Genomic DNA, 24,834 nt, shown 5'->3' on the forward strand with positions numbered 1-24,834 from the left:
TGATGAGCCTGGCACTGTTGGCTGCCTTGTCAGGAGGATGCACTGAGGTCTGACAGTCTGGCCCTGGCAATGTTATGGCAGACAGTGTCAGAAGCCTCACTGAAGTTGAGGTAGATAACATCCACAGCTCTCCTCCATTCACCAAGCCAGTCATCATCTTGTAGTATCATCATGGGATGGTCTAGGTTGGAAAGGGACCTTTAAAGATCACCTAGATCCAACCCCCCTGCCGTGGGCAGGGGCATCTTGTCGTAAACCAGGTTGCTCAAAGCCCCATCCAGCTTTTGTTCAGTTAACAGCTCCTTGCTTATCCATGCAGGCCTCCTGCCATATTTGCTTTATGCAAATATCCTGCCTGTCAGGATGGCCCCTTCTTGAGCTGCAGGAGGTTATCCTTGAGCTTTTTTGGATCCCTCATGTCTCCAGCACTATACACCATGGGATTCTTCCTAGCAGAACTCTGAAGAGGTTAAAGTCTGTGCTCCTGAAACCTGATGTTGTGCTCCTTTTTGCTCTGATCTCTCATATCAGGATCCTGAGCTCCACCATCACTGCAGCCAAGACTGCCCTCAGCTGTCACATCTATGAGGAGTTGTTCTTTGTATTAGGTCCAGCAGAGCATCTTTTCTTTTTGGCTTCTCAGCTGCCTATGTCAGGAAGTTGTTGTCATTCCACTGCAGAAATCTGAGTAGCTTATGACCTGCTGTGTTGTCCTTCCAACAGATGGAATTTATTTGTTATAAACTTCAAAACTTATTTTTAAAAATGAGAATATAAATTTGGTTTCTTTCTGGTGAAAATATATGTGTCCCTGGTATAACTTGATAAGTATCTTCTATGGATTTTCAGGTCATCTTTTGTATAGCTATCACTGTAGTTTAAAAATTGAATACAATTTAAAATGTTATACAAAATTCTGTAGCATTCAATACAAAAATAATATAAGTGTTTCCTCACAGACTATGTATTCACAGCTAATACCTGGCCTTGTTCCTTGCTCTTCTGAGCACTCCGATAGGGTTGTTCTCGTAATAAAAAGGGAGACTGTACTAACATGAGAGCTGTTTACCACATGGGGAGGTTAAGGCAGATGTGAGGGCCATCTGAAAGGGGAAAAATGAGACTAAATCTTGAGCATTTTTAATTGTTGTAACATTAACTACTTGAACCACTTCCTGTTATCTAGAAAAACAGAACATCTGTAAGTACTTGTTGAGGAAAGAACTAAAATAATAATGTTCTTTGCTGCTTATGCTGAGAGAATAATAAGCTTCAATCCTTTAACCCTCTAGCAACAAGTTCAACCAAACTGGAAGATCTGAGCTACTTGGATGGACACAGAAACGCTCCTTTGCGCACCTCAATCCGCCTGCCCTGGCACGGCACTGCTGGTGGGAGAGCACAGCCGGATGGTAAAGGTCAGTCTGTGTGCACCAGCCTGGGCACAGCCCTGCAGCTATTCACTCCTCTGGGAACAGGGATGTTCTGTGAGCTTCGGACACTCTCCCACCCCGCAGTGATAGTTTGGAGTGCTCCTGACAGAGCACTCAATATGTCTGAGAATAAGACCCTTCCTTACACTTCATCCTGCATCAGGCTGCGGTTTAGAACTTAAACGTATGGGCTCCTAATAAATCAGAATGTTGTCTAACTGTGCATGGCAGGGTTGGTCATGCCAGTCTGCAGACTGAAGGTGTGTGACACCAGTGTTCAGGAACAGAACTGTCTGCAGGCTCTGTTAACTTACTAGTGTCACAAGTGGGTGATGCAGACCACATTAAGAACTACTGTCAAAGCTATGAGGAAAAGTGGTTTTATTGAAATACGATGATGTAGAAGTGCAACTTAACAACATTGTGATGGCAGAGTTCACTCTGTCACTCACTGCACAAAGGCTATAGCCAATACCAACCAATAGCAATTAAAAGCAGGGGAAAAACCAAGCAAATTCCTTATAAAACTGGTCTTGAGTTTCTATATAGATGCAGTGCTCTTCTCTTTCATTTGTGTGTGTCGATTAATGCTGAAGCAGCATTTGTGTAACATTATATTAGGTCAATGAATCCTCAGAGAGTTGTATTAGTGAACATTATTATTTCTGTAAATGTTAATGTATTTTATGTAACCAAACACAAATTAGTCCTTTTTCTTTAAGTCTTGTTAGATATTTTGCAAAATACATAAACTAATAATACATAATAATGCATAAACTAACCCTAACCCTAAACATGACTGCACTTCTGGCTGTGCTGTGTAATTTCTGTTGTTGTGGCTTAAAAAGCACAGAAAAACAGGGTAGCAGTAGTTTTTTACATTACTTTAAAAATATTTTTAGAAAGCCCAAACACTTATTTAGTCTATGTACTTTTTTCTGTTTCTCTGTAAATGTCTTTCTGGATCTAAAGACCTGACATTGAGATACTCAGCAGTGTAGTTCTCTCTAAATTGAAAAATGTTTGGCACTTCCCCCTTTGCAGAATTATTAATGCTTTTTTAGAAAACTTTTGGATTCTACAACTTATTAACTGAAGTTCAATTGTAAAAAAAACAAACCTCAAATTATAGTTGCAGCTTCTCTCCTCTAGAATTTCATTTACATAGGAACTATGGAGGTGAACTGAACTGAGCAAATCGATCTGTTGTTTTCATGATGAAAGCTTTGAGAAGTCTGATTGTGAATGCTGTTAACAAGGTCACTGAATGGAATGATCTGCTGAAAACAGTGCTGTTCTATTGTATGTGGAGTTTCTTCTAATAAACTTTTTTCCCTGCCACCTCTTCAGCTCGTTTCATCCCCTATAAGCCTCAAGACATCTTACTGAAGCCACTGTTGTTTGAAGTGCCAAGTATAACAACAGACTCGGTGTTTGTGGGAAGAGAATGGCTGTTTCAAGCCATTGAAGAAAAACTGAAGAACACTGATCCAGCAGAGAACAGGGGAGCAGTCATCACAGGAAACGTGGGATTTGGGAAGACTGCAATTATTTCACGGCTGGTGGCACTGAGCTGCCATGGGAGTCGCATGAGGCAAATAGCTTCAAATAGCCCTAATTCATCCCCCAAAAGTATGTTTCTTTTCTGTGTAATTGTTTGGGTTATTGTTCTGATAAGAGAGTCTAATGTTTGATTTTTCTGCTGAAGGTAGCTGGGCATCGTCAGCCCCTCAGGAAATGCCTGTTGCCTCCAGTGAGGAGAGGAAACTGTTAAAATAGTGTGCTGTGACAAACACCTTCCACAGAACATAGCATGGGCTCAGCCCAGCAAAGGAGACAGTAAAATGGGGCAGAATGTAGAATCTCTTCCTTCTGTAAGGCAGTGTGTACCCTAAGCTCTCCTGGCAGTGGGACTGTGGTAGCTTGTTCTCCCATTAGTTTAGGAAGAGGGAAGTGCCATGTTCATTTCCCACCGTGTACCTCATGCTTTTCAGTACCATGCATTGTCCACGGAATTTCAGTAGAGGCAGGAGTAAAGCTATGGAGAAACCCATTCTCCTTCTGGGATCTGCAGGTTTCTGTCACCTGACCAATATATAATTTTCATAAGGAACTCTTCACATCAGCATGGTTTTTCTTTCCATAATTGTGTAGTTTTGATCTAAAAGTCTGTTGAATTGCTTTAAAATTGTAAATTTCTAAATTTGTGCCTACTTTTATTGGACTAGTTGTAGGCTTCTTGTAACTCTATTGTTCAGTTTTAGTTTTTACTCGAGCAGTAAAGATATTGCATGATGTTTTCCTATAAATCAATTGCTATCAGCAAACTTTTGTATTTGTTGTCTTTTAAAAATAGGTGGTGACTCTGGTCAGGAGATTCCCTTAAGTCAGTTATCCCCTTCTGCTCCTCAAACAAGTGGCACCAATACAATGAAGACTCTCAGTTGTCCTGATGCTCCAGAATACCAAAATCTAACAGGTGATTCTGTGAGACGCCTTGCTTCAAAGGTGAATTTTCACTTGTTACTAGACTTTCAGTATGTTAGAAAACCTCTAACCTGGAGAGAGTTTGCTTTGCTGGCTGTACCAGTAGTCAGTGGTGGGAGAACAGGCAGTGATCTTGGATATGTACAAAGTGTGTGCCTTTCATGATTGGTGAAACCAGCTATCTGCCTTGGCTATCTTTCCAGTTGTTACTTGAATTCTGCTTGTCTTAGAAAGAGTTATGTTAAAAATTCCACACCTGTTTTATGTGCATATGGGAGGTTGGGATCATTTACTTGCAAAAGGAGTCGTGTGTTTTCTGCAGGTATATGCTCAGTGTACCTTCCAAAAGCAAAATTCTGGGGGGAAAAATAAAAAGATGTTTTGTCTGAGAGAATCCATCTGTATTCTGTGACACAGGTTGGGTCTGTGTGTAGTCTGTTTTACATACTTTGAGAGGCTGAAGTAGGCAATTAAAAGTTATTTTTTTATTAGATTATTATGATAAGTGTTATTATTTTTTTTTCCTAAGTAGTAAAAATAATTAATGTCTGAATTACATACTTCATGCAAATAGTTGTGAGGAAAACATGAGGGTATTGTTGCAGTCTCAGGTGAGTGTATTATTTGGAAACAATGTTATGGAAGCCACTGAAGTGCAGACTTTTTAATTGCACAAACACCATGCTTTTCTTGTGGATTGATATTTTTTAAAGAAAAATACCTATGTTATAACATATGTGTTACAAAAATGTCCTATGCTGTATTTTATTTTTAAGTAATATACACCCTCACAATAATCAGAACAAAGCCATCTGTCCTCTTCCTGTTTGCTGTATTGGGGGTGTCTTTGCTAGCTACCATTTCTTTTTGCCTGATGATGGTGGTCAGAGTCAGTCCTCAGGTTGTTGCAGCGTGTGACACGGTGCTGTTAAAATACAGCTGGTAGTTGATTTTGTCAGAGCCTCGAGTTATTCTTCTTGTACTACTTACCTTCTACTCAAATTACATGCTTCCCTGCCAGAATCTGACACTTGGATTTCTTTTCCTCCTTTCATGCCCTACAAGGTCAGAATCCATTTCCCTGTCTCTTGACACCGATGGTCTGAGACCAGTTGCAGAGCTGGGTAGTTGCACTGACGCTGAAAAGTGTATTCTAGTTGAGAGAGAAATTCGGTAGCACTTATATCACAATAGGACTAATGAGTAACTAACTCAAATATTGAAGGGGTAACATTTTTTCCAATTGTTTTTCAATTCTCCAGGTGGTTGCTTATCACTACTGTCAAGCTGACAACACATACACGTGTCTGGTCCCGGAGTTCGTGCACAGTGTCGCGGCGTTGCTGTGCCGCTCGCCTGCGCTGGCCGCCTACAGAGACCTCCTGGTGAAGGAGCCTCACCTACAGAGCATGCTCAGCCTGAGATCTTGTGTGCAGGATCCTGCTGCAGCTTTTAAAAGGGGTGTGTTGGAACCACTTTCAAATCTCAGGAAAGGTAGGTTAAGCAGGAAGTGATTTGTAAACTGGATCTAAACTTCGTAAAAAGAAAAAATCTAAGAATATGTATTTTAATGCTCTAAAAAGAAATCAAGCACAACACTCCTGCAGAGAGGGATTCCTTAATTGTGGTGGTTGTTTGAAACAATAATAGGTAGGTTTTGGACAGTTGTTGTATGTTTTAAAATTAAATTATATGAAGCTTATTAAAGATGGAAACGTTATATTTATTTGTTTGCCAGAAACCTCAGAGGTAACTTTGTACCTTGAAGTTAGAGCTGGTACATTTGCATCTAAGGGTTTTATTTTCAGATTATTTTGAGTTTTGTTACACTTTTTTGTTTTGTAATTTTCTGTGCCTAAACACCTGCAAAGCAGAGGATTTTTTTGCTTGCTTTTAAAACTGATATGGCAGTTTTCAAGGAAAAGCATGTAACAACATGATTTTCATATTAAAAAAAAACCCTAGCAAGCTCCTCCTTGCAAAGAGATACTCAGAGTGCATGCCAGTCTGAGCAGGTACTTGATACATGGCAAGATGGGGGAGAAGATGCCCTGTGTGTGAACAGAATGTGTGCCATTCTTGTGGAAAAAGGTCTTGGATTTTGTTGACAGGCAGTCAGATGCTTGTGAAAGCCATCGACAGGTCTTATGTTTCCCTGGGGTTTCCATCCTTAGCAAGTGCTCAAAACAAGCATTGCTAGCTTCTCAGGCTGTTGGCAGAGTAACCTTTTCTCCCCAGAACTGAAAGTGTAAACCAACTGTTTATGATTTTTGCAAATGGTAAACTGATTTTTTTTCTGTTTGGTAAGTCCAATAAAGGGTAAGTTTTAAGGAAATAGCTAATAATTAAAAGCAGTGTTATCTAATTTCTTAACAACCACATATGCCTTCTTCCTGTGTCTGTGCATGTCTTGAGGTAACAGCTATGTTTAATCTCTTAACTATTTAAATCAGTAGTGAAATAGATCCATAATAATAGTGCAGTAAAAAACACTATGGTAAGTGATTGCTTCCAGTTTTTGTCATTTTATGGCAATATTGGTTTATGTCTTCTAGTGTTATTTTTAATCTCCTAAATAATGCTTAAATGCCATAAGGTGTATTATTATACATAAAGATACCTTTTTTTCTTGATGTTCAAAATTTGGGGATAAAAATTTATCACTTAATAGGAGAATTTGTATTCATCCTTTCCTTTTTATTTTCATATTTCAGAGCAGAAGATTCCTGAGGAGGACTACATAATTTTGATAGATGGTTTAAATGATGCTGAATTTCATAAACCTGATTATGGTGACACGATTTCTTCATTTATCACAAGCATAATCTGTAAGTTTCCTCCCTGGCTGAAGCTCATTGTGACTATAAGAACTAACCTCCAGGTAAAAACACCTTCTAAATTCTTTTTTTATCCTCAAAGACTGTACTTTTCTGGTTCATTGTTACTGGAAGATGTAAGGATAAGGAGATTCTTTTCTCTCTTGTAGTTTGTGATATTTATTACATGTGGCTTAATATAGATAATTTCTGCTACCTCCCCCACTTCCCCTGGCCCATCCTAAGGTCCAGTTCTGGTTACTGTTTTCTGTTCCTGTGGTTTTGAAGTGATAATTTCTGTAGCTCATTCTCTTCAGTTGCCTTGCTGAGCTTGGTCAGTAAAATATTTGAGACATTCCTATGAAAACCGATGGCAGGGGACAGCATTTGCAAAGCCATCACAGAGATACTGAATGTCTTTTTAATTTGTCTGATACTCATTACAGAAGAAAAATATAGCAAAGATACTGAGTTTTCAGTGCTGGAATACTGTAATGCCAATGTGTTTTTTCTTTGTTTTTTTCCCTCTTCTTCCCACAGGAAGTAGTACGTTCACTGCCCTTTTTTGCAATATCCCTGGACCATTTTCCAGACAACAAAGACATTCATGATGACTTGAATGCTTATATCCAGTACAGAATAAATGACAGCCAGGAAATTATAAACAACATATCTCTAAATGGAAAAGCTGATGCAGCTATTATTGGGAAAGTGAGTAACCACCTGATCATGAGAAGCCTGGGATCTTACCTCTATTTGAAACTCACTCTGGATCTTTTCCAAAAAGGTCACTTAGTAATCAAAAGTGCAAGCTACAAGGTTGTTCCAGTGTCCCTGTCAGAACTGTACTTACTTCAGTGCAATATGAAGTTCATGACAAACTCTGCTTTCGAGAGAGCCCTGCCTATATTAAATGTGGCACTGGCATCCCTACATCCCATGACAGATGACCAGATTTTCCAAGCTATTAATGCAGGCCAAATAAATGGTGAACAACAATGGGAAGACTTCAGCCAAAGGATGGAAGCCCTTTCATGTTTTCTGATAAAAAGACGTGACAAAACACGGATGTTCTGCCACCCCTCCTTCAGGGAATGGCTTGTTTGGAGAGCAGAGGGTGAGAATACTGACTTCTTATGTGAGCCAAGGTGAGTGGAACCTGGAGTAAATCATGTTCAAATAACAGCAATTATGGTTTATGTAATTGGTTGCAGTCATTGGTGAGAGGAAACAGTAATGTTAAGACACAAGCATGCCTGATTTTTTCCAAAATGAAAACTTCAGTACGTTTAGAGATAAACTTGAACAGAGGTACCAGAGGTTACAATGTGTAATTGACTTCATAGAATTTGCAGATTTGTATTTGACTTTGCTGCCTTCATGGGGAAATGAGAGTGCTGTGTTGCTAAATACACATTTTATTCCAAGTTTCAAAAGGATTCAGATCTATTTCCAAAAAGATGGGGTTTTATCTGAGTTTCTGACTCAGAGTTTTATCCGAGTTTTATCTGCAGTTTCTGATTGAGGGATGAAATAACAAGAGGAGCAGTTTGCAAGCTGGTGCCCAAAGCTGCCTTGGCTGTGCCATGGGCCTCTCGTGGGGTGACAGTTGAGAAGCATTAAGAGTGTGTTTCAGCTTGGAAATGTGCCTTTTTCCTCTTGGCATTGTTTTGTTATGCAAATAATCTTGTTTAGATGAAATGGAATGTTTCAGCAGTCTGACAAGCTATTGTGACAGGCGTGCAGGTGTGTCAGGACATTTACTGAAAGGACAGGTATAAAGGCACTTCTCAATCATTTCTACTAGGAATGGACATGCTCTACTGGCTTTCATGTTTTCTCGACAAGAGGGAAAGTTAAACCGCCAACAAACCATGGAACTTGGCCACCATATACTTAAAGCTCACATTTTTAAGGTAAAGCTTACAGCTTTGTAGGTTTTATGACCTATTTATAGGACTGCATCTTTGAGATTTTCCTCTGAGTTGCTTTAACAATTTGCTAGAAGCTTATGCAAAATATTCAGTAGTGCTAAGGAACAGATTTGTCACTTTGTGCTCATGAGACGTAAATATATCACAGTGTTGATGATCCTGAAGAGATTTCCTGTTGTTTCATTTCTGGTAGGGTCTCAGTAAAAGGACTGGAATTTCTTCCAGTCATCTTCAAGCCTTGTGGGTTGGTTACAGCACAGATGGACTGTCTGCAGCCCTGGCTTCTCTGAGAAACATCTACACACCCAATGTGAAGGTAAGGAGATAAGCATTCAGGTACAGCTAGTGCTTGACTGCTGCTGTAACTGTTGATAAATGTTGAAATTAATGTAACCCTTTAGAAGAAAGTAACTGGACTACTTTTTAGCAAGTCTTTGTGTACTTTTTAAAACTGTTGTTAAAGTCTAATTCAGTTTTCCATGGTAGTTTTGATGGAAAGAAGGGTTTCTCCCTGATTCTGATGAAGCCATGCTCTAGCATAGATCAGTGTGGATGCATTTTCATGGATCAGCAGTACCACCTGATTGACTGAGCAGACTTGTGACATGTTTTCTTGTATGGGGAAGTATCAAGGGAATTGCATGTACGTTCGCGCACACACACACACACAGATATTCTGACAATTTTTTGAGATTGCTTTTTATTAATCTGTTTGGTAGCAGATTCTTTTAAACTTTAATATTGCTATGTATGTGCTAAAGTCAATGTCTGCCAATAAAACCTGCATCAAAATTAGGGAGTAACATATGAGTACTTAAACCAGGATGTCAGAGTCTTAATGAAGTCAGACAAATCTGAGGAAAAAATTGTTTTGTTTAAATGAAATTCTAGGTGAGTCGGCTGCTGATCTTGGCAGGAGCAAATGTGAATTATAGGACTGAAGTACTAAATAATGCTCCAGTGCTGTGTGTGCAGTCACACCTTGGACATGAAGAAGTGGTCACTCTTCTCCTAGAATTTGGAGCTGCTGTTGATGGAACTTCAGAGAATGGGATGACAGCACTTAGTTATGCAGCTGCTGCAGGGCACATGAACATAGTTTCATTGCTGTGTAGAAGAGGTGCAAAGGTAAGGTGGTGCACACAGATCACATTTGCAGCCAGAAAATCATGTGAAGATCTAAAAAAGCAATTGTTGATTAAATAAGTGTATAATTAACACATGGGGCAATGGGGGAGTCCAGAACACTTACACAGACTTCCGTGAAGCATTTCCTGTGTGCTACTGATCACAGCCCTCTGGCCCATCCATGCAGACAGTTTTGGGTCCACATCACTGTTCTGTAACCTGTCCTTCATCAGCTGTGCCATCACAGCCTATGGCAGACAGTCTCAGAAGCCTCACTAAAGTTGAGGTAGACCTCATCCACAGCTCTCCCCCATCTACCAAGCCAGTCACCTCATTGCAGAAGGTTGTCAGGTTGGTTAAGTGTGACCTCCCCTTGATAAACCCATGCTGACTACTCTCCATCACCTTCTTGTACTTGCAGATGGTTTCCAGGATTAGTTTTCTATGGTCTTTCACTAGATTTCTCAGCTCTGACCATTTTTTCCCTATGCAGGCTGACTGCTTAGACAAGAAAGGCCAGTGTGCTTTAGTCCATAGTGCCCTGAGAGGCCATTGTGATATCCTTGAATACTTGCTCAACGCTGTTTGGGTGACTCCTTCCCAAGAACTAAATTCAATAAGTAAAAGCCAGGCACTGCAACAAGCCCTAACAGCAGCTTCCAGCATGGGACACTGTCAGGTAGGTTGAGAGTGCAAGTATTTCTAAATCTGTTTGAATTCATCAAGATTGTACAACAGTGCTTGCACCAATTTTTAAGAGGTATGGAAAGCAGAACTTTTAAAACTCTTGATATTTAAAGTAGTATGCATTCCTAGTACCTGTTTTCAATGCTCTAGTTAATTATCCAATAATGTTTGCTTTAGGATTTGTTTATTTTAATTTTCCATTTACTTTTTCCTCTTTGTTCTTGGAAATTGTTCTGAATCTGTAGTGGTAATGATGATACTCTGTATCAGTGATCCACCCTTGTATGTTTCTACTTTAGGCTGAATTTTTTTTCCTAGTGTAACGAATTGTATATTGCACATACAGAACTTTTCTAACCTGATGCACATGTCAGGTTGTACACTTCAGCTCACCTCAGCTCAGTGTCACTGCAGACAGAAACTGGGGGCTGTGTGCATGTCTGTTACAGAAGTGTTTGCCAGCATTACAGTATTATTTAGCAAAGGGAACACTAAAAGGAAACATTAGAAATACACAAAATGCTTTGGATGTTTAGGTAATACAAGTATGACTTCCTTTCATTGGGAAGACAAATCTTTACCTTGGTAGAAAACAAACTCGTAAGGAAAGCTACCTGAGTGAAGATCACACCAGGCTGATGGATTTTCTGGTGTGTGTATTGTAAGTGATGTGCCAAAAGTAGAAACTTAAGATCTCTTCAGTAAAACCATTTCAAAATATCTAAAATATCTTCTAAATCTATTCTAAGTTGCTATAAGGTCAAGATTCTGATATTTAATCATATATATTTACTCTTACCTGAAAGTGTCCATCTTCTGCTATTTCTAGGGTAACAAGAACCTGAATTCTTCTTAGCTAGAAAAAAAGACCTTTGCGATTCATAAATTTTAGATAAATTGTATTCTCACATTTCAAATTTTAGGATTTTCCATGCCTTGTATACAACACTTCTCACACAGCCTGAAAATACCCAGATACTTCCTCCTTTCCTACCTTTGCTTTTTCCTGTAGCCTCCAAAACCTTCTGTTAGTGTCATTCTACTCCCTTACCTGCTGGCCGCTATTTCAGTGACCCTTCCCTCCATTTAGAAAATCTGCTTAAAATACCTATTAGAAGAAGTTTTAATTTAATAATCTTTTTCCTAGCAGGTGGTCACAAAACCCAGATTTCCCTAATACAATATAAAAAAATCAACAAAACTTAATTTATAACTCACCTCAAGTTGAAAAATTAGCATTCAACAATGTGTGCTTAAACCATTCTGTGAAGAAATGTAGAAACACAGCTAAGATATAAAGAATGTAAAAGCAAAACCATGAATTGCCACTGTACATGATGAATGCAAATATTCTCTTTTTTTACCTTTGTTCTAGAGAATATGGAATTTCCTTGCTGAACTGAGATGCTTTATTTTTATTTTTGCCATTGTTTGTCTTGATTATTCTGGGATATGTAGGTCACATAGGAGCTCATTAAATCATAATCATGTAAAACACCCTGAACCAATTAAGAGAAGGGCACTGGGCTTTTTTTTAAACTGCTTTCAATAACATTCAGTCATCACCAAGTCATACTAAAAATCATGCTGAACTTGCCTTGATGGATTATAACGAATATTAGCATCTTGTGATATGCATGCATGAAGAGGGAAGCACTCTCACTTGTTTTAAGTCTTTCATCTGCTGCTGTGTCTGGCAAGTGACAATTGGTGGGTTTGGTGACTCACTGCATCTCCACTGACTGTTTTTGACAGGTGGTTGGTTACATCTTGACAACTGAAAAGGACAATGAAATAGACATCAATGACACTGATGCATTGTGGGGAGAAACAGGTATTTCTTTTCTCCTAATTTTTGCCTAATTAGAGTTGCTCTTTTAAACAGTAAGAGTTCTTAAATTTGATTTTTAACAAATAATTATATGTGATGAAAGTACTGAAAAGTGCTAGTTTTAATAACAAAAGGGAGTTTTTAAGTACAGTGTTTTTAACTTTCTAAATCTACTCATGTATTGAAGAGTAATTTTATATTAAACTTACTGTAAATTGCTGACTTTCTAATTAAGTAAAAAATTGCCTGTGGAAATACAGTGATGTACAATCGTGTGGGATTATCTGTTTGAGAACCTTTGTTTTGATCCCATTTGTTTGCAGGAAGTGGTAGGCAGTTGCCTCATTTGTTCTAATTAGACAGTGGATGAAAAGAGGTGCCTTTGTATGTATGGGAAATGCCAAATATATTATTAAAGACAGAATGTACTCTGGGCAGCCTACAGCTGGGAGCTTTCCTGTTTTACCACGAGCAGCATCTCCCTTTCCTTTAAACGGCTGAGGTTGCACAGGAAGGTGGGAAAACAGTCTCTTCACAGTTGTCAGCAGCCTCTGCACCTTTTGGAGAAGCAAACATTCCTTAATCCTACACATACACAAAATCCTTGGTGCAAGTCCAAGTAATTCCAAAAATCATACATCTGTTTCTAAATTGGCTTTCCTTTAATATTTTCTAGTCAACATGTTGTGTATGAAAATCATTACTATTTGGAATCTTTACTCATTAAGTTAGCAAGTGCTGCCTTGTGCAGCCCCAGCTTGTGATGGGCTGATGGTCTGAGCCCAGGGGGCTCCCAGCCCTGTGGCCCTTCTGAGCTCTCTGAAGTACAAAGCAGGATGTCTGGGACAAGAAGAATGTAGAGTGAGTCAGGACCGCTACAGGTTTAGCATCACAGGAAATACTGCTCTTCAATTATTGAATGGAAAAAAAATATATAGGAAGGATGCTCATGTATAGGCTGCTGGCATCTTCAGTTTTGTGTGAGTGGGTGAGCTCAGGTTTTGTGGCTGGTAAATGGGATCACGCTACGGAACTGGGCAGCGATGGATAGAACAGGAGGGTGAAGCAGTGTGCTTTATGAGTGCCTGCTTGGGAAAGGGAAGATCCCTCACACTCTGGAGCAGCACAGAACAACCCTAAAACTCCTTCCTTTTCACACAGCAAGGTGTTCAGGACCAGCCTCTTTCTGTTCCTGTATTTGTACTGCAGATACCTGCTGGAATTTGGCCCTGCTCACTGTGGAGGCTGTTTCCTTGGCATTTAGTGTTGTGAGTCTTCTAGAGGGACAGAGAGCTGGAGGTGGTTGTTGCCATTCCTAGTGTTTTCTCACACCAGTGTAGCTGAGGGCCATGTGTGTGTGAAGTGCAGGCTCCAGGCAAGTTAAGTAGCAGTTTAAAGAGGAGTGGATAAAAAAGTCCTGTAACAACTGAAGTGAGAGGTTGTAAGGGCATGACTTGCTGCCTCATGAAAGGGATGGAAAACAGCGTAATTTTGGCTGCTCCTGACCTTCACAGGCAGCTCAGAGGTGATCTGATCATTTCCAGCAGAGTCGTTGGAATTCCTGAGCAGGCTTTAGTTCTGATGTTGTTGAAGCTGACTGGAGAAATTGTTGACTCTTAGACCTGGATGAGGTGTGTGGATTTACATTGTTGCTGTAATGTCAGTTACACCCTGAGTTGAAATGCTGGTTCTGACAGAATAAAAAATGTCACGCTTTTTAACAAGGTAGTTTGTTGTTATAGCAGTTACTTTCTAGCTGCTGAGGTCTAAATAGTTGATGTAGCTGTAACATAGTGAAGTATCAGTGGGTGAAGAGTGAGTGGGTTAGACGTTGTTAAAGAAGGAAGGTACTGCTTCCTGGAGTGTGTAATTCCACTTGCTTCAGTATTCAGTATCCACTGGAAATTTTACTAATTCTACCCTATCATACATGAAAAGACTAAAAGATTATGAACAAGAAATTCACAATTTGACCCACTTCTGATTGGAAAACACACAGTGATGTGCTTTGGAGTACTGAGGGGCGTGTCCTCGGCTGGTCCTGCGGCAGCTTGGGAGGCCATTTTCTGAATAGTGTGACCACGCTTCAACACAGCAAAAAAACCCATTTTAATTTCAAGCTCCATTTAAAACACACAATAAGTTGATGCAAGCAAAATGGAAGAGGGGAAGAAATCATGATGGGGAAAATATTTTATTATCAAGCTTCAGTGATTGTCACAGTGCAAAGGCAGGGGTATATTCAGCTGTAGGAGAAGGGGTGCTGGTGACGTGTGCTGCCTGACGGCAGCGCCGCAGTGTCACAGCAGGGAGAGCTGTCACAAATCACAGTGCCTGGTGTCTGGGGGTGACTTCGCTTTCCCAGGAGCCCTGCCTGTGACCACAGAGGTGCAGTGAATGCCCAAGGTAGTGATGGTGTCAGGGGTGTGTCAGGGTGCCCTTTGGACGTACAGCTGGGCTGTGTCACAACCAGTTGTGTCGGTGTGCACAGTTGCCACACGGGGCTGTTCCAGCTGGGGCTGGTCTCCTGGTGGGAGGATCTCTCTGTTGAAGAGCTGCCAGGTTACTGTGTTTTTAGATAGAGGGCAAGAGCACTTTCTCTTGGCAATGTACACTGCTCAGCTCAAAAAAGATTTTTAAGGTGTAGTGTTGATGTCTCCTGTGTGCTGGAGAGTGAACAGTAATCCCTGGAGGTCTAGAGCAAGGGTTGGCACAACAGTTGGAGCTGCTGGCTGGTGACTTACTGTGTTTTTCACCCTGAAAAACAGGGAAAGCAATTTTAACTGGTGCAGAATTGAAGCTAAATTGTCCAAGCTAGAGAGTTTGTGCAGAGACCTAAATATCTTGGTAATACATCACTGCTAGGGATGGAATAAACAGTTCTCCCTGGAACGTGGGTCAAAGCCCCTCTGTTGAACCCCAGAGCTGTTACTGTTTTCACCCGTGGGAAGGGTGAAGCTCTCTTGTCTTGAGAGGCATGATTAAGGAGAAAGGAACCAGCAGTGCCTCAGGCTGGTGGGCTTATTAAAAATGTTCATGAAGATTCCTTTTAACCTACAAGCTGTGCCCATGAGACAGTTGTTATCTTTGAGAATCATCTTTTTTTTTTAAAAAAAAAAAGAGAACATCTGTGGCATTTTGACTTAACCTGCTCCCGATTAATTCATCTGAGTCTGAAAACAGTTATTGAAAATCTTAGGGAGCAGCTGTAAAAAACGGGGGGTTCAGTAACACATCATGGGCATGGGTCAAAAGAGGAGGTGAAGGAGCTCAGAATGTTGATGACAGTGCTTTCTCTAGCCCTGACAGCTGCTGCAGGAAGAGGGAAGCTGGAAGTTTGCGAGCTGCTTCTAGCGCGTGGAGCCGCCGTGAGGAGAGTCAACAGGAGGGGGGTTCCTCCGCTGCTCTGTGCCGTCCGGCAGGGCCACTGGCAGGTCTGGCACCTCCAGCTTCATGGATTCCTTTGGGAAGTGGGCGCTGATTCCTTCCATCTCTAGTCCTGTAGGAAACAGGTGTAAAGTTTCTAATACACATCAGCATCTACTTCGAAGGGGTGTGTTCAGAAGCTTTGAAAGTTATTTGAGATGCAAAGGATCTGAAAGGACATGGGCTGCATGGCAACCTTACTTATAATAGCCCTGAAAAAATAATACATTAAAATATTTTATTTACTTACTAGACCAAGAGCTAAGGCAATTTCAGATCCTCTGTACTGCTTCTGCAGTAATGGAGAACCTGTAGACTCTGGAGCCCTCCTCATTCTGGTCACCCCTGTCAGAAGAAAGCCCTTGAGCTGCAAACAGCTAAGACTGAGAAGTCCTGCACAACTCAAACAGTTGCTATAAATAATATCTATATGCTATAAATAATATAATAGATCTCTTTTTTAAAAGTTCGTGCTATTACAGCTAAAATTTGCATCTGCCATTTTTTTTTTAAACTGCTACTTTCAATTCCAGATTGCTAAACTCCTAGTGGAGCACGGGTCTGATGTGAATTTGAGCGACAGGCAAGGCCGAACTCCACTTATGGTGGCTTCTTGTGAAGGACATTTGAGCACTGTGGAATTTCTGCTTTCTGAAGGTAGAAAATAAATGGTGGTTTAAGGCTGCACAGCTGTACCAAGCCTGCATCTGCCAGGGCTTGGTGATTTTGCTTATTAAACAGGACATCTTAATAAAAACGTTAATTTTCATTTTACAGGTGCAAATATTTCATCTCTGGACAAAGAAGGACTGACAGCTTTGAGCTGGGCATGTCTGAAAGGCCACAGGGAAGTGGTTCAGTACCTGGTTGAGAAAGGTGCAACGACTGACCAGACAGACAAGAATGGGCGAACACCCCTAGACCTGGCAGCTTTTTATGGAGATGCTGATATTGTAAGTGGAAGTGACAGGAGAGACACTGGGCATGTATTGAATGTTCATAATGCAAAGCAAAGCTTAGAAAAAATAGTGCCAACTAAAACAGAAATTAAATTTGTCCACAGACAAAGGTGGAATAATTCTGAGATCACTCAGCAGGCCATCAGCTTTGGGCCTTGGAGGTCTGTGAGTGGGAAGGACTGTTCATACCTGTTTCCATACTGGGCTACTGCCAGTTGGATTTGGGTGAGCAGTGGTCCTGGGGAAGAACTGGCTTACATCAGACCTGTCAGCACTGCCCTTTCCTAAGTATTGCACTTGTAGTTAGTGTTGCTGAGGGACAGTAACTGCCTGTGTTGTGCCTGTTGTCTTTGTGCAGCAGGAGGATCAGGTCCTGGAGCTGCCCTGCAGTGTCTGGGGGTCCCTGTGCCCAAACCACGGGGCTGGTGCTGCTCCCCTCTCAGCTAGGGCTGCAGTTCTGCTCACTGGCCTCCTCACAGGCAGAGGAGCAAACAAGCAGAACCCGTGGTCTTAGTGTTTTCCTGACAAAGGTACCTCCAGGAATTTGGGTGTTGGTTTTCCTAATTCCTGCAGATCTTTGGAGCAGTCTGACAGGGTTACTGTGCTGTGTTGTCTTCAAGGAGTTGTGCTCCATGGGTTTAACAGGGCTTTAGCATACTCTGGAGTGCAAGGAAGATTAGGTGGTAGCTTAAATTGTGGTGCCTCTCCTACCACAACTGAGGTTACAGGGCTGGTTGTTCCTCGTGCCAGGTGCAGTACTTGGTGGAGAAAGGAGCAATGATTGAGCACATGGACCTGAGCGGGATGCGGCCCCTGGACAGAGCCATCGGCTGCCGGAACGCGGCCGTGGTGGTGACGCTGCTGCGCCAGGGAGCCAAGCTGGGTGAGTCAGCCTGCCCCAGGAAAACTGAGTATCTGCTCTGCTAGAGTGCCTGTTGCTTCTCATACAGCTTGGAATGCACACCAGATTTCTGTAGGATGTATGGTTTGCAGATGCAGAAATCAGTTGCTTTCTTTTAAAGGCAGACAGTCAAGACTAACTTCAAAGTGAGGAAATGCAAGTAATTTTATTCTGTTCCTTTGATATACATTGATGAAGAGGTCTGGAGAAGTCACTCTTCATATGGTTACTCTATTGATAAACAACAAAGTTATGGTTACACTATTAGTGACACAATCATGACAATGAATTATGTAGATCGAGAAGTTTTCCATTTAAATAACATTATTAGAATAAATTACAGAATCGTACCTTTTTGCAAAGGGTGAGCAAATCATATATTATCATAGAATCATTCAATGGTTTGGGTTAGTATGGACCTTAAAGATCATCTAGATGAAACCCCTTCCATGGGCAGGGACACCTCCCACAGACCAGGTTGCTCCAAGCCCCATCCAACCTGCCCTTCAACGCTTCCAGGGATGGGGCAGCCACAGCTTCTCTGGGCAACCTGGGCCAGGGTCTCACCACCCTCACAGCAAATAATTTCTTCCTAATGTCCAATCTAAATCTCCCTTCTTCCAGTTTAAAGACATCCCCCCCACCCTTGTACCATCAGTCCCTGCCCTTGTCCCAAGCCCCTCTCCAGCTTTCCTGGAGCCCTTTCAGGCACTGGAAGGTGCTCTAAGGTCTCCCTGGAGCCTTTTCTTCTCCAGGCTGAACACCCCAACTCTCCTAGCCGGTCTGCAGAGCAGAGCTGCTCCAGCCCCTGATCATCTTGGTGGCCTCCTCTGGACTCCAAGAGCATGGCAAATTCATGGTGATGATGAGTACATGATAATTATTGAATCTGTAGTACCTTTAAATTATCATTTATTATTATTTGGGTACTAATGATAAAATGCAGATGCTTACTCAGGCCTGAGCTTTGCCATCACTGTCATACTGTCCTGTATTGGCTTTGCACCTGGGGCGAAATGAATTGGACCATTTAATATCCATTTGCTGTCTGTGTGGGGCAGCAGGGCCAGGTGTGGATATATATGTATTGTAAATATATGTGCAGATAACAGCAGTAGTTCCACACAAGTGGAATTTCTGCTGAAGTAGGATCAGGCTTTTTGGTGTGGATAGATACCAGAAACACACTTTCTTCCCTTTTGTCAGAGATCCTTAAAATTTAACTTGCAGGAAATGCGGCATGGGCGATGGCTACCTCAAAACCAGATATTCTCCTTATTCTACTGCAGAAACTGATGGAAGAAGGAAATATACTGTACAAAGTAGGTAGTTGTTTATTTTTTCTGATAGCAGAACATTATAGTGGCACTTCTGTCTGAAGGCAGACAAAAGTTCTTTATACCTTGCTTTCTGTTCAGACAAGATGTGTACTTGCACGTCTGTGTGGGGAATGAGACCAAGAAATCTTGAGAATCCAGGGAAAGAATAATTGAAAGCTCCCATGTAGAATACATACATTAAAAAAAAACAACCCAAAGATGGATAAGTACACTTTCTGCCTCTTTAGCAAGTTGCTCTGTGAAGATCTGTAGCAGCCATTTGTTTCTTAAAAGCAATTCCAAATGTAAGGTGCGTGTTGGAAAATGCCATGTTGAACTAAGGGGCATTTAGGCATATCCTTTTCTTCAGGGTCATGTTCTTTTGTGTGCTTTTTAAATATGTGATGAGGAAGGTGGCAGCTCTTTTGATCCATTGCTTTTACTAGTGGTGTTACATTGCTCAGATAGACTGGAATGCTATCTGTAACTGTGGGATTCACCTGCACTTCACTAGTGCAGCACAATGCTGGGTGCCTTGTACAGGCACTTGCTGAGTCTGTTTGAGCTACAAAGCTGGTAATTTGTGGGGATTTTTTATAAGGGCCCAAAAGTATCTGCCACCTTGTCTCTTGTACTTGTTTTGTATCAACTGGCTTTGCATAACGGAGACCCTTGAGACTTTGCTGTCACGAATCAAGATGGACCTGCTTGGATTCTCCCCATATTCTGTATAGGAGTCTTATGAATACACCTGGATAATTTATCAAGTTCATTGATCCTGAAATGGCTTTAGGGCTTTATATCAAACCTTTAGGCAGGGGACATCTTTCAGCCTAGAGGAAAACAGATTTTATGGTGCAGAGGCAGTTCTGTCACCTCTGGAAAGCCTCTTTCTGTCACACATCCCCAGCAGTGTGTTGAAGGTTGCACAGGGAGAAGGTGCTACCAAATCATGTTCTTCAGTTCCTCTTCCACCTGCTGCACAGGTTGGACCCTGCCTGGATGCTGAGATCACTGAGTAACAGGGCAGGACTGGGTAGTGGCATGTGTTAGAGTTTGTGACAAGAGATTGAACTCCCTGCTGGTACCTGGTTGTGAAGTGCTTAATTTTATAGTGATGGAGAGGACTTGCTGCAGCTGAGTCATTGTCATTGAACTTAGTTGTCTTCCAATGTACTTTATTTGCCCAAATGTTTTAAATAGATCCTTTGCAGAGTAACAGTGTTGGAGTGTGCTCAGTCTGCAGTAACTACCTGCCAGGTCTCCAGCAGAATGAAATAAGATAAAATATTTTCCTTGCCAGATTTAACAGTAAATTTGAGTGTTAAGGTGAATTAAATAATAATAATAACACCCAATATTTATGAAAAGAAATTAATTTGTAAATATCTGTAAAGAAAAAAAATACTTTACCTGTCAACTAAAAGATTTGCTTTTCTTATCTCTCTCCCATTGAGCCCCCTCATGGACACTTTCCTGATGAAGGGTGTGCTCCCTGGGAAGCATCTAGGCCTTAGACTTTCATTCAGCTACATCCTCAGATATTTGACTGCTTTGTTTAAAAAGTGAACAAATACATAAATAATCATACATGGGTTTTCTGGTACAAGTATGTATGAATGCAAATGTTATCCTGGTGAAATACCACTAAAGGTTTGAATTTAGAGACAAACACAAACTCCAGTTAAAGTGCAGGTTCTCTCATTCTGTCAACTTGTATGTAGTAATTTTTTAAAAATCTGGCTCTGTGGTTTTTACTTGCACACCTGCTGGTAGATGTCAAATATAAGTGTGCTTTTCTGCAGCAGTATTGCAATATTAAGAGTTTGTTCCCTAATTCTGTAGAAAGGCAAGATGAAGGAAGCAGCCCAGCGCTATCAATATGCCTTGAGGAAGTTTCCCAGGGAAGGCTTTGGGGAAGAAATGAAAGCTTTCAATGAGCTGAGAGTTTCATTGTACCTGAATTTATCACGATGCCGCCGAAAAACAAATGTAAGCCCTTGCTGTTCATCTGTTGCCTCTCTGGCACTGAGACTCCTACACTTTAGTCTGCTGCATGTTTCAGTTTGTACTTGGATGTTTATTTTTGCTATTTGAGAGTTCTTATCACTGTGTCCTGATTTTGGGCTTCATTGTGCCAGCAGATGGGGACTTCACAAGATGAGTGCCTGTTGCTGGGGAGGGAGGGTGTTTCTATTACAGCTGTCCTTATGTGATCCAGTTATTTTGGAATGAAGAGCTGCTGGATAGTTTTGGTACTCTTAAAAGACTAAATGGAAAATGCCACCACAACCCCCCCCCTTTTGTTACCACACAGCAAAATCTCCAGCTGTGTTGTGTGTTCTGGTTGGTTCTCAGTACCTTCAAAACTGCATCAGATGGCTGGGGAGAGCCTGAATGACTCGCAGAGCAAAAACTTCTCATTTTCTGCATATACCTTACACTGCTCCTTATTTTCAAATGGTAACTTCTTGATTCCCCAGTCATTCCAGTTGTTTGTGGCATCTGTTCCAATTGGAAGTTTCTAGACGTGCCTGGGACACATATTATGTCTAGTGCAGTTCTCTAAAAATTTCATGTACCTTATTGAAGAAAGCTCTAGACTAGTCCAACCTATCTCCTGATTTTTCTTGTTTCTCTAAAAATTCCTCAGTCTTTAACTGGCATTTTTTTCCAAAACGCATTCTGAAGCTTTGCTGTCTGAGGTGGTCATTTACTCTGTTAAACGTGTGGTCTTTTCTAGCATTTCAACATCTCTGGGTTGAAAAATAACCATATATTTATTATCATTGCTCTTTAGCTACATTGGAGTCAGTTTCCCTCAGCAGGTACCAGGCCAGATGAGGTCTGTGCTCAGTCTTTCAGAAAATACCTGCTCTTGCTGACTGATGCAGGTGACTTCCCATACTGCATCAGCTGTCTCTGCTTTGGAAGCAGTGCCATGAATTAAGAGCATCCAGCTGCTTCTACTGTCAGTGTGTAACCAGGGTGTATGTTTAAATTCCCAGGACTTTGGTATGGCTGAAGAGTTTGCTACCAAAGCACTGGATCTGAAACCCAAGTCTTATGAAGCCTATTATGCTCGAGCAAGAGCCAAGAGGAACAGCAGGTACTGGTTGATTCTGTGCATCTGTCTGCATGGGCTGGTTTAACTTCCTACACATCAGTAACTCTTTTCTGCCAATTGTATTTGGGATTTGTGAAGAAAAAATTATTTTCCTCGTGTATTTTCCATCTTTAATAGGTCTCTATATCAGCTAAAGGCAAGCAAACTCCAAAAGCAATATATAATACACATTTAGGTAATTATTAGGCAGTGCAGAAAGTAACAAATGGATGTGGAGAGGGCTTATTTTTAAGTATGAGTGCATGGGACTGCTCTTCCTCGTGACTCAGCAGGATATTGTCAATTGTGCCACCAACCTCCAGTACAGCATTGTTTATCAGCACGAATAATAACTGGATGCTTTTAGGACATGGTATGTTAAAAATCATTAGCACTTCCAGATAAATACAAGGGGAGAGAGGAGGAACCATTTCTTTAAGCTGATAAAAATACAAAACTACAGTGGCATAGTTGAAGTAGAGGGAGAAGTGCCTTTTTGGTTTACCATGTCTTGGCCAAGCAGAACAGCACATGGTCATGAGGCAGAGGTCAGCAGGGCGGCTGCTCTGAAGATGACAGGAAAGGGCTTAGAGACAAAGCCTTGGTTGTGCTGCTGCCCACAGACTTCTCTTGCCTTCCTGCAAAACCTGTTAGATACAAGGGGAAGGGTTCAGGGTTGGGTCTGTGCTTTCACAGCAGGAAGGAATTCCCTGGGTTGGAGAAGATCAGGTTTTTATAGTGTCACTCCCTGCAGCAGGACAGGACAAATCTGAATGGTTCTTTGGAAGTCGGGGAGGTGGATCAGTATTAGGCAATGCTGAGATTCAGATCTGCCTCCAGGTTAAGTTTACTTTTCTTTCCCCCCCACCCCCAATCAGAAAGCTGCTTGCTGCTCTTGCTGATTTACGTGAAGCCACACAGCTGTGTCCCAGCAATCAAGAGATAAAACGTCTCCTGGCTCGAGTAGAAGAGGAATGCAAACAGTTCCAGAAAACACAACAACAGAAGCATCCGTCTCCACAGCTACTGCAGCAAATTAACAACTCTGATAATGAGGAGGAGGTCATTACGCAAGGTGTGAATGAGAATTTTGTTCTTCAAGACAGGGTGGATGATCTGCCACAGCCCGATGAGTCCGTTTCCTCTCCACACAGACTGCAGCGTTCTGCAGCTGCTCCATCATACAGCAGGACCCTGCAGGAAGGTGTTCAGCAGAAAGCCAGGTCTGCGTCCCCTCAGAGCAGAACAGGCAGCAAATACCTGAGAGAGCCAGGCCTGGTCATGCAGCCAACAAAGCAGGCTCAGATTGTAAAAACTAATCAGCGCCTGAGCTCCAACCAGCCTGGCTCAAGAACAGGAAGCAGTCAGTGCAGTACAAAGACACAGTCATCTTTTCAGCATCTTCCCCACAGTCCCTTGCCTGTCAGGCACTCTAAAATGCAGCATTTGGATGGATCAACCACTTTGTCACCTGGAAACATTTCCACGGGTCCTGGTTCTGAACCATGCAATGAGTTCATGTCCAGCCCAAGTTTCCACTCACACAATGAGGACACCTCTGCTCACTCCTTTGCAAGCAAGGCCAAAGCTGCCGACAGGTTCCCAGCCCCTGCTCAGATGAGTTTCAGTGAAGCAAGGCAGCAAAGCCCTGGCACCAGTGGCTCCCCATCCAGCAGCATGATTCTTGCTGCCTCAGCCAGCAGCCTGCCATCAGCTAGTGGTTTTCCTGACAGCTTGAAGGGCCCAGGCCCAGACGTGCGACTCAAGGAGCCTGTTCCTCACCTTCAGGGCTCTGGAGCTGAGCACAGACCCCGCAACACCCCCTTCATGGGCATCATGGACAAGACTGCCAGGTTTCAGCAGCAGAACACTCACTCCAGCCGCACGTGGCACTCTCAGGCATCAGATGGATTGTCTACATCTGCTGCTTCTGGGGCCCTTCCAGCCCCAGATTTTGAGCAGTTCTCAGTCAAACACTACCCAACTAAAACTCCCTCTGCGAGTGCTGCCTCAGGAGACAGCAACCAGAACAGCATGCAGGGCAACGACCGCGAGGAGCCAAAGTGCCAAATACCCACCCACTGCCAAGACAGCAGAGCCCCTAAACAAGCCTCCCATTTATACCCAGATGCTGTCTCCAAGCAGCAGTCTAACATCAATAAGGAAGGCCAGCTAAGTCATGTCACAGCTACAAAACCAAAGCGATCATTCATTGAATCAAATGTATAAATATAATTTTGTATATTTACAGGGTTATAAAACTTGGCTCCTAACATCATAGGGTGTTGCTTCTATACAAATTACTGACTGGCTGGTCCCCTGTAAGTTTGAGTGAGCAGTCCGTGTTGGCCAGTACTTCATGGGATACAACCACTTTAAACTTCCATCACAGCACAGTTACAATAACTGGAACTGCAAATTTGCGTAGAATGAGTCTATTAGGATCAGCAATCCACCAAACCAGGACCTCAAGCAGAGATCCTTTCCACTATGTTTTACCATTAATACTTTCCTTATAGATAGGTATTTACTCTTGGCTTTTGGTTCTGTTACATCTTGCCACTCACATACTAATCGTGCCTCTCTAATGCTTAAGTGCTTACTTCTCAAAACAGTGTTAAGGAAGCTGCCTGCTTGGAACACTCAGACCTGTGTATGTATGCAGTTTTGTTTCGTTTTTTTAAAATCAAAGATAATATTTTATCACTTTTCTAGTGGGATCTAATTTGGGTTGCATGATGTACATTTAGGAAGTATAAATGATTTGTGTATGAGTAAACTATAAGCAGCCATGTTTTGACTTGTAA

The 24,834-nt window shown here is 41.8% G+C and overlaps 1 protein-coding gene across 1 annotated transcript in view; it reads left to right on the forward strand.

Moving 5' to 3' along the window:
* The window catches only part of TANC1 (tetratricopeptide repeat, ankyrin repeat and coiled-coil containing 1), a 38,866-nt gene extending 14,610 nt beyond the window's left edge, over positions 1 to 24,256 (forward strand). Inside the window, exons 6-24 of the mRNA XM_010001069.1 lie at positions 1,293 to 1,418; positions 2,784 to 3,065; positions 3,790 to 3,941; positions 5,183 to 5,414; positions 6,635 to 6,801; positions 7,277 to 7,884; positions 8,544 to 8,652; positions 8,864 to 8,986; positions 9,562 to 9,798; positions 10,292 to 10,477; positions 12,241 to 12,319; positions 15,617 to 15,750; positions 16,276 to 16,399; positions 16,520 to 16,695; positions 17,452 to 17,584; positions 18,833 to 18,924; positions 20,767 to 20,913; positions 21,930 to 22,030; positions 22,906 to 24,256. Of these exons, the coding sequence (XP_009999371.1) occupies positions 1,293 to 1,418; positions 2,784 to 3,065; positions 3,790 to 3,941; positions 5,183 to 5,414; positions 6,635 to 6,801; positions 7,277 to 7,884; positions 8,544 to 8,652; positions 8,864 to 8,986; positions 9,562 to 9,798; positions 10,292 to 10,477; positions 12,241 to 12,319; positions 15,617 to 15,750; positions 16,276 to 16,399; positions 16,520 to 16,695; positions 17,452 to 17,584; positions 18,833 to 18,924; positions 20,767 to 20,913; positions 21,930 to 22,030; positions 22,906 to 24,256 (4,559 nt within the window). The remainder of the gene's footprint in view (positions 1 to 1,292; positions 1,419 to 2,783; positions 3,066 to 3,789; positions 3,942 to 5,182; positions 5,415 to 6,634; positions 6,802 to 7,276; positions 7,885 to 8,543; positions 8,653 to 8,863; positions 8,987 to 9,561; positions 9,799 to 10,291; positions 10,478 to 12,240; positions 12,320 to 15,616; positions 15,751 to 16,275; positions 16,400 to 16,519; positions 16,696 to 17,451; positions 17,585 to 18,832; positions 18,925 to 20,766; positions 20,914 to 21,929; positions 22,031 to 22,905) is intronic.
* The last annotated feature ends 578 nt before the right edge of the window (positions 24,257 to 24,834 follow it).

This window comes from Chaetura pelagica, unplaced genomic scaffold (assembly GCF_000747805.2).
Source record: "Chaetura pelagica isolate M959 unplaced genomic scaffold, ChaPel_1.0 scaffold26, whole genome shotgun sequence".
NCBI classification, from domain to species: Eukaryota; Metazoa; Chordata; class Aves; order Apodiformes; family Apodidae; genus Chaetura; species Chaetura pelagica.